General features: G+C 38.4%; 1 protein-coding gene across 9 annotated transcripts in view; it reads right to left on the bottom strand.

The window, feature by feature from the left end:
* The window catches only part of Tnip3 (TNFAIP3 interacting protein 3), a 98,357-nt gene that overhangs the window by 36,273 nt on the left and 44,606 nt on the right, over positions 1–17,478 (bottom strand). For 7 of the 9 annotated variants that reach the window (XM_087659345.1, XM_087659347.1, XM_087659349.1 and 4 more), the window contains 3 exons: positions 5,532–5,579; positions 2,716–2,793; positions 74–139 (listed from right to left, as the gene is read on the bottom strand). In XM_087659345.1, coding sequence (XP_087515471.1) covers positions 74–139; positions 2,716–2,793; positions 5,532–5,579 — 192 coding nt within the window. Of the gene's footprint in view, positions 1–73; positions 140–2,715; positions 2,794–5,531; positions 5,740–17,478 lie in introns of those variants that run through there. The other 2 variants (NM_001431918.1, NM_001431919.1) reach the window with 1 other exon arrangement.

Genomic DNA, 17,478 nt, shown 5'->3' with positions numbered 1-17,478 from the left:
GTTCCTTGTTTGCCAGTAGTTAAGGATTCACAAAATTCTCTTCTGGCCCTACCAAAATTAAATAATTTCTTACCTTTCTTTCATATAACTCTTTCATATTTCGAAATTGCTGGTCCCATTGTTGATTGACATCCAGGAGCTGAAATTATTAAAGATTGGTGATGCAACAAAAGATTTCAGTCTATTTGGAAGTTTAGAAAACATGAGATCACTATTTGAACTTATACGGATTTTCAAAGCCGTGGATAAAGGCAGCTCCAGAAGGAAGCTCTGGTTGGACTGGGATAGTTCTGAGGTCAGGTTAGAAAGAGTGGGTTGTGAGGACCTGGGTAGAGAAGCGGCCTCTCACCTAGAGTCTGGTGGGAGGCTTTCAAGAGCTAAATCATGAACCAAGAACTGCAACATCTACTGTAAGACTGAAAAAGACAAATTTCCTTTTAAAGAGGTTTCAAGTAAGATTATTCAAAGGACCATACTCAAGGCCTGAGCATGAATGGATTTTTGTTTTCCCAGCTGAAAGCCTACAGTTATCTAGGAATCTCATTAGAAACTCCATTTACAGCGGAAACAAAGGTGTGTCTTAACTTCTTTCTTGCAAACTTTATGACCCCCTATTTATTTTATCAGTGTACAGTCCTGCCCAAGGCACCTGAAGAGCCATCCTATAACCTGTCTCCTCAAATCAAGTAAAGGAAAGAATGTTTCAATGCAGATCTGTGGGTTGTAACTTGAGTCACCAAAATAGTTTACATAGCTACTGTTTGGAAAGTAAGCACAGCTCTCTTATGAGGAGCCTACACCCACATTCTGGAGTGTAGCTTACTCTTTCCCTTAAAACTTCTTTTCTTATTGTTTAAGTCTATGTTCAACTTCTTTTGTCATAAACTCAATTCAACTTCATCCTGCCTAACCCGGAATTTCTTTTCTGTGGTGAAGTCAAGGATCTGGCTTCCTCTGAATGATGGCCCCCACAAGCCAAGGGAACGCCTCAAACTGTAGGTAGCAGTGCTGGGCTGTGTCCTCCATAACACCCCTGCTGGGAATTTGGAGGGACACATTCTCATATCTCAATAACTGGTTCATGAATTAAAAGAAAAATAAGTATTAAGCCATGTCTTGACAAGTCAGCTGAGATGGTCATTAGAAATTTTCTACTTTAGTTACTTTTCCATCTTTGTTTAATGCAACCAGAATCTGGTGAAACTTTGTAGGCATTTATATTCTGTAAGAATTATTATCAGATGAAGGCTCTCCATATTTTTCTTGTTTGTTTACTATATCTATCAGAATGAATTCTTGTTATAGCTTTTCAAAGAATTTATCTTGAAGTACAAACTCTACTAATTGTGTCATTTGCCTGCAGTGACATACTTTAGGATACAGACATATTTTTGATTCCTTTTGGATGAATGTAAAATAAAATCATTCTGAAAGTTTGGATTTTTGGGGAGTAATTTTTGTTATAAGACAGTATTCAGAAATACATTTAAAACTTTTTGCTTACTAAAGAAAAAACATCTTGGTATGTGTTTCATTTTCTGGTAAGAAAAGTTTATAATTCTGTGTTGAAAAAAAATTCTACAGTTAGCAATATGAAGTAGATATCAAGAAGATAGCCACAATGTCCAAAAATATGTAAAGTCAAATTTAAATAATTAAAAATCCAAAATTTCCACTTAAATAAAAACAAACCCAAAAACCCTAATCCAGAGTGACAATCACTAGATAATCCTTGTCCTGAAAGCTCTTAGTTACTTAGTATATAGCTGTAGAGTAGACTATGAAGATACTTGGTACATTGCCATGCAAGTGACATTCTGCAATAGCTTAGTGATTTTCCAGAAGGACACAGAATTACCCAGCATCAAAGGGGAGAAGAAGGTTCTAAAGAAGAAAACAAGGAAGCTGAAATGCACAGAATGAGTCAGCAAAAGAGCCACAGAACTCATGTGTGATGTATCTACTTTGCTTTTTACCTCCTCTGTCAGGAAGCGTTCTAACACCCATTAAATTGGGAACATACCAACAATACAACTAAAGACATTTGTTAATTCCCAGCAGTGTGTTAGAAATCACATTTCTTCTAATGCATTGTACTTTATGTACTTTTTTTTAAAGATTAACATTCAATTGCTATTTTATCCATTTGGGTATTTAGCCTACATGTATGTATGTGAACCAGGCATCAGACATCAGAAGAACCATAAGATCCTTTGGAATTGGAGTTATAGATGGTTAAGAACCATCATGTGGTTCTGGGAATTGAACCTGAGTCATCTATCGTATCAACAAGTATGTGAACTACTGAGCTCTTTCTCCAGCCCCTGACAGGTATCTATAACTCACATTCCTTAAGGTGATCAATACAGGAAGTCATTGAACTTAAATCCACTGTGCTTAAGCTTTTAATAAATCTAATTTCTTCATGTGCCAGTTTATAAGGTCATTGGCAATAAGCTCCCATGATGCACATGGTGAAAATATCAACAGTTGCAAAAGCTGGGTTTTAACCACCACATTCATAACATCAATACTTTTTCAGTTGTCATAGTACAAACATAATTTCTAAAAGCTTTTTCTTTTAAAATAGTGTAGACCAGTATTCTAGACATAAGTACTGTCATTTAATGACAGAAATAAGACATTAAGGAAACCTTATTTTACTCTCAGTCTTAATACATTGCTAGGTGACTTTATCTAATATTTCTACATTACCTCTTGTCTCTGTTTTTCCAAGCACTTTATCTTTTGTTCAAGAGAATTTGTCAAGTCCTTTCTTCTTGGTGCAGCACACTTTAATAATAATGAAAAGTTGAGATTAAGCAGTCAATAAAATAAAGAGAAGCGGTTCTGATCTTCAAAAACCTAACTGATTTAGCCTAATCCTGTGTTCTGTTAAAATATTTGCTAAAAGGGTTGCCAATATATATTTTTGTGGTATATGCTCAGCATGCACAAGGCCCTGAGTTTGATTCCCAAAATACACAAAAACATCATCACAGGGACAAGCTGATGGACCAATCTAATATCCTATATATCTACTGTCATTTATTTTAATTAGGTACTGAAATAGTTTACTAATAAATTGTAAGCAAGCAAGACCAACACATACAGCTAAAATGCATCAAATTGATTGCAAATTATGAATGAATTAACTGCTGTTATGACCATTACATAAGTATGTTATAGAAGTGGGTAGAGATTATCTGACCCTATGCACTTTAGCCAGCCTTTTTAGGTGGAACATTAGAACACAAGTTTAGACTGATAAGTTATTGGCATAATGAGAGCTAAAATCCCTGTCTTCAGTTACTTTCTACCTAGGGATTGAGATAATCATTCAAAGGGGCTAAAGTTTTAGAAACTGCCTGCCATCTAGCAAAATGGACCACCTCCAGGAAAGCTTACAGAAAAGAATGCTTTCTTGATGTAATTCAAATAGCCTACATACAACCTATCCAAGTCATTAAGTGATTCAATAAACTGGGTGATCAGAGCAGCCCTGAATTCTGTGCTCAGTTTCCATGATCAGTGTTTAAATACCATAAGCCACACCCTGAAAGCCATTCATGAACAACCAAGAAACATTGTTCAGACTTCATTGGTCTTCACCAAAAGTAGTTGGAGGAAATGACTGGCAATCAGCATGGGGTTTCAAGGACTCCTTTTCACTAGAAACGATTAATAAATTGATTTTGCCAACTTATTTATGTCTCAGTGTTTCAGGGTTTGATAACATTTTACAAAGGACATGTCTGTCCTTTGTTCTTAAACTCCACCTAATTTAGAGTCATGTTCTCATCAGACCACATTCTAAGGACAGTCTTCTGCTGGAGAATAAACAGAATGGTTAATAGTAGCTCATTACCACAAGAGGCCATTTGACTAAACTGAAAGTATGACATCAAAAACCAAGTGCCTGGCATTATTATTGAACTTTCTCTTTTGGGGACTGATTCTAAGAAACCGGACCCATACTGGATTAGAACTGAGTAAGCACAAAATGTCCATGGTCTGAAAAATGCTATGAGTTGTTCCTACCCAGCATGCTCTGAGTTCAGCAAGGTAGAGACGCCCTGAGGTTGATTCTAAACTAGTGATTCTCCTCAATAGCATTATCATGTCCCAAGGGAGACTGTGAGGGGTAAAGCACCCTGAGCACTAGACCACTTTTGGGGATTCACAATCCCCCCCCCATGATAAGTATCCTAACATCCTAACACGCAACATCATGCTTGGAAATGTAAACTGTGGGTCCTCACTAATTTTCCTATTTGTGATACAAAACTTGTAAGTAGCAAACTTCCCACGATCTTGGATCTGGTGTCCAATGCACCCTCCAACCTCCCAGCAATGTTCTCTATGCATAAAAAGAATAATAATAAGAATTAAAAATTAAAACACATTAACTCTTGGTGTAAGGTTTCTCTATAAATCTTTAAGAAAGTCTACTTGTAACCATAGGAGTACCTATGTACAGGATTCTGAAATAGTAGTTATAACTGGAGACGTTGAGAAGAGAAGATAGAGCACAGGGCTAGAAAGAGTTTTTGAAAGAACCCTATCACCAGGCATTTCTAGATAGATCACTCAGCATTGAACCATGGTTTTTATGCCTCAGGTACTTATTAAAACCAAGCAGAGTCAAACAAACACAAAGGTGTTCATATTTGGAGTAAGTTTTTGTGTGTGATTTTTCTTTTCAGTTTTTCTTCAGCTAGTCATCTGATATCATAGTAAATACAAAGATATTTAATCATTGGGTTCTAGGAAAGGCCTACTTATGAAACAAGTAATCCTTATAAACAATTCCTTATTCTCATTTTCTCTGAAGTCTGTGTTGAAAAGCTCTGGCTATTCCTTCTTCTACTAAAATATTTGAGTCAACTGCTAAGATATTCAAGTTGTGACACAGTAAATTAAATATCCAAACGAATAAATGAATTCCACTTAGTTTCTCATTATGTCTTGGATAACTCTTTAAGAAGAATTTAAGATAATGCAGCAAATTGGCAGAGTGGGTAATTCACAGGCCACTGAGACAAATAACTGACTTTGATCTCTGGGACAGGCCTCCATAGTCACTCTGTGGCATATGTGTATGCACACATTCAAAATAAATGAATAAAAATATGATAAAACTAAGAAAGCATAATAATCAATTTATTTAAATAGTGAATGTTTTTTAAGTAACGAACAAATTATAGTAGCAGTTGAATATATTAATACTATAAGTCTCTTACTGCTAAATATTTTATTTCTAATCACATCTTTACAGTACTTATTTTAAACTGACCTCTTCTATGCAGATGTGGTCTTGTCATTTAGTAGAAGCAGCCCAGTCCATTGAGTTCAAAGGCAGCACAGGGTCACCAGTGACCTTTTATATGTCAAATAATACTCGTTCAAATTCTGAGCAGGACTAAGTTGAAGAAGGCAGCTCAGCTACTGATGCTCTCTACTCCTCGAATCCTCTACCATTGTTTTCTTCACTCTGGGTATGGCTACCTTAACCTGACACATGTTCTTACCTCTGTGTACTCCATGTAAGCTCCAGCACCACTCAGTCCAGCCATGTCCTAGGAAGACAAGGAAGCTGTTTTTCTGAGAGTCTTGTAAAGCAGAAGAAAAAGGAGAAAAAGAAAATCTCTGGAAAGCCTATGTCTCTGTAGACTTGTGGCAGTAAAGTCCTCGTTAGACTCCCAACAGAAGTGACTGTTAAGCACACTGAGTAAGGATGTACAAGGAGAAATGTGATTTTAACTTTTATTGGCTTCCATGTAACTGGGATTTTCCAGGATGTCTCAAGCAGGCAGGCTGTGACTAAGATGTAGGGCAGATTGGCCTTGCTGTGTAGATAAATTGCCCTTCTTCCTTTTAGAGCAGTTTCTCCCACTAGATGAGGAAGTTCCTATCCGCAGAATCCCTGGGGCCAGCCTAGTCTTTCTTCTGGCCTAACTGCCAGAAATTTATTGTATTTACCCAAGTAGTTAGGTCACTGTTGATTTTTTTGACAGCTTGATTTCTTGTTTCCTATGGGTATGGTTTTCCAGCAATGTCTCCTAAACATGAGCTTAGCTGTGTAGGCCATGGTGAATCATGCCTGCCTGTGAGTGCTATGAACTCTCACAGAAGCAAAAAAAAAAAAGAAATAATTCTTAACAAAATAAAATGTGTGTTGCTTATGCATTAAGCAGTCTGTAATAGCATAAAGGACAATCTGACTTTCAGATCGAATACTCATAGGCTAAATTCAATTTTTTTTTGCCAAGGCATTTGTTTAAATCATTAAATCAGTTTTTCTTCCAGAACTTTGGTCTGCCTTATTTGGCGGGCTCCTTCCTGTCTTGCTACAGACCTTTCAGTTAATGTTGTACTGGAGATATGCTGCATAGGGGTCTGTGAACATGGAGGCATTGAAGCTGTGCTTTACATGGAATGTTCTGAAATAGAAACAAGTAAAGAAGGGGTTGCTGAAAGGAAAAACAAAACTTCTTTCAGTTCAGTAACATGAGGAGACTTTCATAGAGACACTCCCACACAAGTAGGCTAAGGCAAAAAACAAAACAAACAAACAAAAAACAAAAACAAAAAACAAACAAAAGACTCTGGAACCAGAAAACTTTTGAAAGGAAGTGTTTACAGGTCTGGTCTTTATTTTCCATCTATGATATAGATAGTCTGTCTCTCACTTTTCTCTACTCTATTCCATGTTTCTGTCATATTAAATTATCTCAACAACATGGAATGAGGCTTTCCCCTCTCCCTTGTGATGTTGAACATGCCCTTTTGCTGCCCCACCCCCTGTCCATATACCTGGTGAGCACAGAACCTCTCTTGTCCTCTGACTTTACCCTGTTTCTTCTTCTTAGCCAGAGGGAACGCTTTTCTCCATTTTTAACCATGTGTTCTTTGTTACTGTATTCATCTCTGTATCTACACTGCTCTAGCAATATTTAATGTGTTTCATTAAATGAGTAGATTGGTGAATATCCATTATATTATACTCCAAATGTGCAGATTTTTGTAAGCACATTTGCTTACTTCCTGCTATTTGGGGGGCGGGGAGTTGAAGACACGTAAGAGTGAAAGAAAGTTGTGTTGCTTTAGAGCAATACACAAAAATACAAGTTGGGGTTTAAATTGCTCCTCTAGAGTTCTGAAGATAAAAAGTTATCACACACACACTTGCTCCGAGTATAGAGGATAAAAACAGAGGTTTTCTAGATACTGACATGTTATTCACACTGAGACATGCTCATCAAAAATAAAGAAAAATCTTTATCGGGAAAGTAGTTTTATTCCAACACACACTCATGTATCCTCAATCCTGTCCCGCAAATACACATGTTCAAAGTGAGGTGTATATAGTTCAAAGTTCCTTATGCTTTTCTGTGTTAGGTTGTACTGCATAGTGGAAGCGTCAATGTGAACCCTCAAAAATGGTCTAAAAGAACATTCTTTTCAAATGCTATTCTCGGTATGTCTGTCTCTAGAGTCTTCCCTGCTATGGATCCTGACACATGCTCCTCATGTGAGGTATGATAGTGTCTGTCATGTCAAATCCTACAGCTTCACAATTCTCATCACAACTCCTCTGTCTCTTCTGCTGAACAGATTGATAGCATAGTGAGTTTCTGTGAGTTCTCGGTCCTAAGATGTATGAATTAACAAGATTTCCTGAGGAAAATGGGAATATCAGTTGACCCATCCCCAAAACAGAAAGAGAGGCTCTACAGTCCTTGGTACATTGGTTTCATTCCCTTTTGAGGGTGACCCTCAGTCACCCTTTCTCTCTGGAGAAATCTCACCAGTTGAGGTGATTTTGAGAGAAACTGAAGTCTCACCTACACATCTCCAAAACAATTTTAAAGCCTTCTCAATGATGAATTGACAAAGTAATATTTTACATTAGGAGAAAATTAACCTAAGGATTTTAAGGCCCTGATCAGTGACTCTTGTTGGTTATAGTGACTGTACTTATCTCACAACTAATCTAAGAAGAAAGCATGGCATGTCTGCTAAAGCCTGAAGGCTTTCTTTGGCAGGCATCTGAGTTGATGCGTGCCATGCACTATCTCAGTAGAGACAGAGGATCTGGAAGGGACGTGTTCTAGTTGTGGGATTAGGTCTGGCTTCATACTTCAGCTCTATCACTCAAGGCTTGTGACTGGGTAAGATCTTTCAGCAATTAAAGGGTCAACTCCAACATTATGCAGTGGAATAGTGGTAACGTCTTTCCTAGAGTGTCAATCTGTGATAGTAAAGATAAAAGCTTGGTTAATAATCATAATGTGATATTTAAAGTGAGCTAAACAAGCAGATTGCATAACAAATGAAAAGGGCTATCCCTTTTCGGGGTATGATTCACTATGCATTTGGAAATGAGTGAGTTCCAAAGGAAAACAAGCAAAAGTCCCTGCCTACAATGAACATTCAGTATTCATGTGTGCCTGTCTATAGATATTGACAAGAATATGTAGATGTACTTATGTACACATATGTGTGATGCTGTGTGTATGCACATATGTAAACTGGATAATACATGGAAGCCAGCAAATAAGTACTAATGCCAGTAAAGCAAGTAGCAGGTCAGAACACAATGCTTCTTCTCCCCCATTAAGAGTCATGGGAGCACTTAATGTCCAGGGCTATACAGACGGTTAAAGCTGAGAGGTATGCGATAAAAGGACACTCTGTCTTTGGATGGACAGCAAAACATTGTTGAACTGAAAGACCCTAAGACTGTCCTTGGCAACTTCCTGCCACTCTCTCCCTATGTCAGCACAGTAGCTACTGTGAGATTTTAATGTCCATGTTCCTCATCACATTTATGTGGAAACAATATTTGATCTTAGTCAGAAGGCCAAGAAAAGATTACATGTAGAAATTATCAGTTAGAAAAATCCATTTAAGGGTACAAGGTGCACAGAATCCTGCAAAGAATTTTTATAAAAGAATTTGGGGACTTGATATTTCAACTGATTGGTCCCTTAGATCAGAAAGAGTCAACCCTTATTTTTATAGTGATCATTACATCTGTGTCTTCTCTAGTAATGACTTCATTAAGCAAATTTAGATAGGTCTTTTTTTCATGGAAGGATTTCCAAACAACTAGGGTATTTGTTGGCACAGGACAGTATCATACAAAGATTGTGCTTCTTGGCAGATTCTATGAAGAACTTGCAGGATCCTGTGTGCTTTGTACCTTTAAATGGGCTTTGAAAACTGATAATTTCTACACATCATCTTTTCTTGGCCTTCTGGCTAAGATCAAGTTTCATTTCCACATAAAAGTGATACTTGATTCTCACTTAGGCAATTATTTTTCTGTTCCTTAAAAGTGCCCTTGGTCCAGCAGCATCATCTTTCCAAGGCTCTACTATAACAGTATAGTCTGTTTTTATGCTGCGAGGCTGTTTTGCATGCTTCTCACCACTTTCCCATTTCCTCCACACAGCGAGTCAGTCTTTTGCAGTTCTCTAATCTCTTTATTTATTTTTTTTGGCAATAGATGCCAAGGAAAAGGAGAGCATTTCATTCATTTCAGAGCCTTTAATAAAACTATACTTCTTCTATTCCATTATCTTAAACTCGTCAAGTCATAAACTTCTGTTCCTGCACCAAGCATCTACCTACCATTCAAATGATGACTTCATTCAAAGTGAAACCAGAGCTGCCTTCCCCAGTTCCCTGGACATTGGCCCACTCCTGTCTGCTCAAATAGAAATGTTCCGATCCTTTTCATTCTGTCATTATCACAGTGAAAACTACGAGAGTGTTTGCTTTGTTCTGAGTAGAGAATTGCCTTCTTCAGAGTGTTACTGCATAAAGCCCAGTTCAGCCACTCATCCTGGAGACCAAGCTATTTACTCAAGGGATCAAATATTTGAAGACACATTCAGAGGACAGTCTGGAGCGTGAAGAATGAAGACTCCCTCCCAAGGCTATTCTTATGAGAAAGAGAGGAAGGGGTGTATTGGTTGAACTAAGTATAGTGCTGTGGCCAGGAGGAGAAGCTGCTTCTTAGAGGCTGCAATCACTCCTGACACCAACCTGAGCACAGTTCTCAGATGACTGATAGAAGGGAAGGGAGAATAAAAGCAAAACTATAAAATGGTGGCTTTAATTTTATAGATTTAAGCCAAGGTATTGATTCCAAGTCCTATGAGCTGTCAGATAATGCAAAAATTATTTCACATTATTAAATCTTTTCCCATCTGGACTGGGGTAAGGATTAAATAGGCTAACATAGAGAAATGCTTTGCAAATTGCTGGCTCAGAATAGCTCCTAACTAGATACCATCCAGAACCCAAACAGAAGGAAGCTGATAGATAGTAATCTCTGGAAAGTATTGGAAGTGCAAGATGGCATAGGGTGTTTGAATAACTAATGCTGAAGAAAACATTTCTTATCCTCAAAGGTGGAAGTCACAGTGTGCAGCTGTGACGTCAGAGGACATACCCTAGCTGGGGAGTGCTTGTACAAGGATGATTACCTGACAGTGCTCCTGAAGCAGGCATCTAGGTAAAAGGTAGATGTATAAAAACAATTAGCAGACTGTGGGAGACAGACATAAGAAAGATCACATGGCATTTTTCATGTGAGAACAGGGAGATTGCTTCTGTGAGTGGGATGGTTCAGGTATAAAGTTTTCTTCCAAGTCCTCAGGTGTTAAAAGTTGATGGGCTTTAGAATTGATTGAGTCCTGAGGACTTAACTGTAATTGATGGATAGATTAATCCTTGGATATATTTACAATATGACAAGATTATTAGGAAGTGCTGGAAAAGAAGGTGGTATGTAGATGGAAAAAAATAGGTTAGTAGGTGCATGGCCTGGAAAGGTACCTTGTCCCAGGCTACCTCTGTTCTGCAGCTTTCTTTTCCTGGACACCATAGGTAAGCAACATTGCTCTTCTGGAACCTTCTGCCATGTTGTTCTTTCTCATAACAACTTCAGAAAATGAAGCTCTAAAAAATGAGTCAAACAAATGTTTTCTCCTTTAAATTCTCTCAGACATTTTTCACAATGATAAAAATAAACCTTGATTCCCATAAGTACACAGTACATTAGTTTCACCTGTGGATTCTGAGAATGATTTTCAAGGAAATTCTAGAGGCCATTATTCTAAATCTCACTCTATTATAGCCCATGTTATTGAAAGGTTGTTTATTGCTGACATCTTTTAGGGAGATCTCCATTGTGGAATATTTTTGTATGATTCTAAACAACTTACTTTATAAAAACCTATGAACAACCAGTGATATGGCTCACTGGGTAAAGATGTGTGTCAACAAGTCTGATGACCTTAATTTCTAAAAGTAACATAGTAGAAGGATAGAACAACTCTTTCAAGTTGTCCTCTTATCTCCACAAATCACGGCATGGCTTGTGTGTACCAGATATATGCACACATATACACAAAATTTAAAAAGATTAAATGTGACAAATAAAAATTCCAAAATAACAAATAAATATTTCATGATTAGCAGAGAATATAAGGTTCTTCATTTATGACCCTAGAACTAAAGTAATAACATGTATGAATGAAGTATAAAGAAGGCAGATGTTTACACCAAAGCAGGAGGGACTCATAATGTATAGGGACATGAACATGGCTATAGGTTTGTAATGATCTGAACAAGGACAAACTAGCTCATCCAGTAGGCAAATATACAGGACTTCTGTTGGGGATTGGTTCTAATGGTCTGTTTTATTTTGGCTACCAAAAAGCTGCGCTTCCAGATATGAGGTTCTCTGCCCCTAGCTGGCTTTGATTGATAATAAAAAATTTCCAAACAGCCAATGGCTGGGCAAAAAGATGGAGGGAGGACTTTTAGATTGCACAGACAAGGCGCGCGCACACACACACACACACACACACACACACACACACACACACACACACACACAGAGAGAGAGAGAGAGAGAGAGAGAGAGAGAGAGAGAGAGAGAGAAAATAGATAGAGACCATGAGGGAGAAGGATCAGATGTAAGAGTAGCAACAAAGAAAGCAACCAGCCATGTAACAATCCAGGGAAAATGTCCCTAAGGGCCACTCCCCTTACTGAATCTGGGGTAGATGAAATGTTGATTTAGCAAGTTGACTAAGGAAAGTTGGAGGGGAGAATGTATGCTAGGCTCAGGGAAGATTAGAAGTGCCCAGTCATTGAGCTAGTAGTCAAAGCATATCAAAATTTAGCTGGCATATTTATGTTTTTCATTCGCAAATCTAGTGAGCTCTTGGGAGGGTGCACATGTACATTGTGCAGGAAGCCAAAGCCGTTTAACTAATTCACAGCTAGAGGCTTCCAGAAATAAAGATGCAGTATATGAAATCTTACAGCCCACTGGAGGATTGTGGAGTGACTTTTGAGAAGTGGAAGAACATGCATATTTTAAGAGGTAGAAGACTATGCAGACTGCAGCAATATATTATGGGAAAAATACTCATGAGGGATTTTACACCCTTGGTACTTTATAATTTTGTAGATTTTGGCAATGATTTAACATATTTCAAGAGCTAATTTTTTATTAATGAAACAAAGATAAAGATGGCCCTGGTTGTCGTTATAGATATTAAAGTGGCTATAAACAAATATTAGATCCTTCCTTCAATATATGCAGAGGAATTTCTGCATCATGAAAATACTTTACTTTCTGCTGCAGGTGGAGGGAAACAGCTTTCAAACTTCAAGGGCTCATAGTTTATCAAAATGAATGCATAATGAAAAGGCAGTACATTTCCACAATGGAATATTCATTATTCCGCTGTTAAAGAGGAGCAAAAAAGAAATCTTAAAATCCATAGGGAAGAGGACAGACCTAAAAACTCATCTTGAGTCAGGTAACCCAACTCAAAAAGAAATCTTAAGTGTGTTTGTGTTCTCTTACGTTAGCTTTTAAGCCATCAATAGGCATGCTACAATTAGTAGAGCCACAGAGATTAGGAATAGAGTAAGGAACTAAGAGGGAGGGAAGGAAGAGGAAATAGAATATGTAGTTAGGAAGAGACAGGGAGGAAGGGAATGGAACAAAAAGAGTAAACAGAGAGAGGGAGGGAAAAGGGAGAAAGAGCTAGACAACAGGGAGGGACAGCTAACATAAGTGCCACTCGAGGAGTCACAATGGAAACCTACTACAGTAGGAACTCTCAAAAATATATACACATATGAAAGAAATGTAATGGAATAAAACAAGAGAATAAAACCCTGAATAAATTTCTTTCCTCATCAAATGAAACCTCCGGAGCCAAAAAGTGGGTTATATATAATTAAGTTATTGACCAAGGGGTAACCTCAAACAACTTTCGCTATTGCTGTGGCTATTGGTTTCTCCCTAAAAACCAATGGCAAGATCTTATTGCTGAAAACATATCTCAGTGGATATGGAGAATTCAAGGTGGTGCCTAACTAGAGCCTTCACGCCTAGTACTGGCAGATTGTAACACAGAGGTGATAGAAGACAGTACAGAAACAAGGGGTCTGTGCACAGCAGGACTGATGCACATATGAATTTATGGACATATGACTTTACGGAGACTGTGGCAGCATAATGCCCTGTTTGGGTGTTGTTTTAAACCTTCCATGCTTTTTGCTTAGATTATGGTTTTTGACTTTGTGGTGTTATGGCCTTTGTTACTGCATTTGTGTTTCTCATGCTTTCTCTTTGTTTTTTCCCCTGTTTCTTTGTTTTGTTTTATTCTGGATTGATTGGTTTTGTATTTGCCCATTTTCTAAGAAAAACACATAACATAAAGTTGGACATGTGATGTGGGGAGGATCTGGAGGACTCTAAAAGGAGATGTCAGAATATATTGTATGGAAAAATTATTTTCAATAAAAAAAATAAGTGAACGTATCCAAAAAGCTCCAAATTTGAGGCAAGAGATTTGATTGAGGCTCAGAAGTTAAAAGGACTTGGCATCTTCCTGAGTCCCTGAGTTCAGTTGTCAGCACTCACTCACAGCTTCCTGTGCCTCCAGCTCCAGATGATCTAATCCCCATTGACTTCATTGGCCACTGGAACATGGTCCATGAATGAACCTGCTTGAGGGGAGTTTCTGAGAACTTGTGAAATAACTCCAAAGAAAGAAGACAAAAGTCTTTTAATCTCTGTTTCTTCCTAACATGGGTTGTTCTTAGAGTGTGCTTTTGTGACCCTCCCAGGTGTAATAAACAGAAGTGGGTTACTTTAGATTACTCATCATTATTCAGAATGATGATTCCAAGCAGGACTTGTCCTGTGACTGTACATGGCCTAATCAGTGGTTCTCAACCTTCCTACTACTGTAATCCTTTAATACAGTTCCTCATTCTGTGGTAACCCTTTGTTGCTTCATCACAACTATAAGTTTGTTCCTGTTATGAATGCTACTATGTTTTCTGATGGTCTTAGGCGACTCCTGTGAAAGTATCATTTGATGCCCAAATGGTCATGACCTACAGGTGGAGAACCATTGGATGTGATCTTGTCCTTGTGACTCTATAAAGCTTGATCTCAAATGAACTTTGCCCATATGATTTTGACTAACCCTCAGAATGCCCTCAGCATATAAACTGCCTGATGCCCCTAATAAAGATGTCTATTACACGTGACTTTTATCTGCTTCATTTTAGGTTCCGCTCTCCCAGGTTCATATTGTCACCTGGGGCAGTAACAATAGGTACCTTCACATAAGTGGCACATACCCACAACTTCCAAGTACATATGTAGGAGGCATGTGTGTCTTACAGTTTCACGAGCTAAGAATTTTAGACAACCCCTGAACAATACCATTGGTGACTAAAGGGAACAGTATGAAGAAAAATGTAAAGGAAAGGAGCAGAAAAACAAAGTATGTGAGAGGAGAGGAGTATAGATATCAATATGTAAGACATTTGAAGAAAACTGAATTCTGGTTAGTGTTAATGGAAAATGAGAGGATGGAGAAAGAGGAACACTCCTCCATTGTTGGTGGAATTGCAAACTGATACAACCACTCTAGAAATCAGTCTGGAGGTTCCTCAGAGAATTGCACATATTACTACCTAAGGACCCAGCTATACCACTCCTGGGCATATACCCAAAAGATACTCCAACATATAACAAGGACACATGCTCCACTATGTTCATAGTAGCCTTATTTATAATAGCTGGAAGCTGGAAAGAACCCATATATCCTTCAACAAAAGAATGAATACAGAAAATGTTGTACATTTACACAATGGAATACTACTCAGACTACATGCAATTCTTAGGCAAATGGATGGAACTAGAAAATATCATCCTCGTTAACCCAACCACAAAAGAATGCACATGGTATGTACTCACTGAGAAGTGGATATTAGACCCAAAGCTAATACCCAAGATACAATTCACAGACCACATGAAGCTCAAGAAGAAGGAAGACCAAAGTGTGGATACTTCAGTCCTACTTACAAGGTGGAACAAAAATACTCATGGGACAAAATATGAAGAGAGCACGTGAAGCAGAGACTGAAGGAAAGACCATCCAGAGGCTACCCCATCTGGGTATCTATCCCATACATAGACCCAAAACCCAGACACTATTGTAGATGCCAAGAAGTGCATGCTGACAGGAGTTTGATGTAGCTGTCTCCTGAGAGGCTCTGCCAGAGCCTGACAAATACAGAGGCAGATGCTTGTAACCAACCCTTGAAATGAAAATGCGGTCCCCAGTGGAAGGGTTAGAGAAATGACTGAAGGATATGAAGGGATTGCAAACAACAAGGGATAGAAAGAACAACCATATCAGCCAACCAGACCCCCTAGAGCTCCCAGGGACTAAACCACCATTACAAGAGTACACAGGAATGGACCTACAGCTCCTGGGCATATGTAGCAGAAGATGACCTTTGTTGGGCATCAGTGGGAGGAGAGGCCCTTGGTCCTGTCAAGGTTGGATGCCCCAGTGTAGGTGAATGTCAGGGTGGGTAGGTGGGAGGGAGTTGGTGGGTGGGTGGGTGGGGGAGCAACCTCATAGATGCAGGGGAAGATAGGGAATTTCTGGAGGGGAAACTGAGAAAGGGGGTAACATTTGAAATGCAAATTAAAAAATCCAATAAAAGAAAAAAAAACAAAAATGAGAGGATGGGTGAACCAAAAGGTAAAAGTGTCAATTAAATTTGTCCAGGCAGAAGCTACTACGTTTTTGTTTGTTTGTGTGATTGCATTTGGATATTCAAGGCAGGTTTCTCTGTGTAGCCTGACTTTACAGGAACTCATTCTGTAGGGCAGGCTGGCCTCAAACTCAGGGATCTGGTCTGTCCCTGCCTGGGATTAAAGGCATGCATTACTACCACCCAGATAGAAGCTACTAGTTTTGTGCTGTGGGTTTTGAGGGTGAGGTTGGTTGGCTCAGCTAAATTTGAAAGAATGGGAAGATGAACCGATTTCAAGTTGGAATGTGGAGGTAGGGAGTGTGGCCATGTGGCAGCAACATTGCTTAACAATTACAATGATGACTTCCAAAAGGTGCTCTTCTGAATCTTCTTTCCCTCTTCTGTCTTCTTGTCTTCCAGTGGCCAATTCATAGCTCCTTAAATTTCTTTAAGCCTCACAGTTCATTTCTTACAGTCTCTGCAGATGCCATTTTTTGCCTCACTCAACACAGGGAAGTTAGAAAATATCAGCTAAGAATTCTCTACCTGTTGCCTAGAAGTTTGGACTGCAGGAAAATGAACAAATTCACATATGAAGTGATGGTAAAACAATATTCTAGAGGTAGTGACAAGTTCCCATTAAGCCTGCACAGTGAATAGAACTTGATACCCTGTGATGGGTAAAGACACAGAAGAGGGTTTTCCTATGAAGCAGCATTCATGGAAGTGAGTGCACAGAATAGTGAGTGAGTTAGGAGTACAGCACTGTATGGTAAAGGGACACAGGTCAAGATTACTAAGAGAATTTCATTGTTCACTAGCACACTTCTTTCTGAGATTAGATAAGAATTTCATAGGAGAAAAGGCACATATTTTCTGTTAAACAAGAATAATGTTCTGATATCTAGATAGACAAGAAACTAGAGGCGGCTGTTTTAAGCTTTTAACCATTAACAAAAGTTCAATGATAACTTTTAAAACAGCCAGGCTTTTTAGGAAGGGAGGCTTAAGCAAAAAATAATGTCCCTCCATTCAGTGACACAAACCAAAGAGTTTTAGGAGTAATAAAAATTTAGTAAGATGTGTGTGTGTGTGTGTGTGTGTGTGTGTGTGTGTGTGTGAGAGAGAGAGAGAGAGAGAGAGAGAGAGAGAGAGAGAGAGAGAGAGAGAGAGAGAATGTAAAAGGTGCTCCCTAACAGGGATGCATTTTCAAGATAGGAGTCTTATAGTGTCTATGTCTGTGTTTAGTGATGGCTGAAGCTTGTATTATTCTGAGATATTTCTTAAGAAAAAGGCATGTGAAAAGGAATACCATTTGAAATGTAAGTAAAGAAATATATCTAATAATTTTTTTTAAAAAAAGAAAAAGGC

Source organism: Rattus norvegicus, chromosome 4, assembly GCF_021556685.1.
Source record: "Rattus norvegicus strain SHRSP/BbbUtx chromosome 4, alternate assembly SHRSP_T2T, whole genome shotgun sequence".
NCBI lineage: Eukaryota > Metazoa > Chordata > Mammalia > Rodentia > Muridae > Rattus > Rattus norvegicus.
This window is presented reverse-complemented; position numbering and strand designations above follow the sequence as displayed.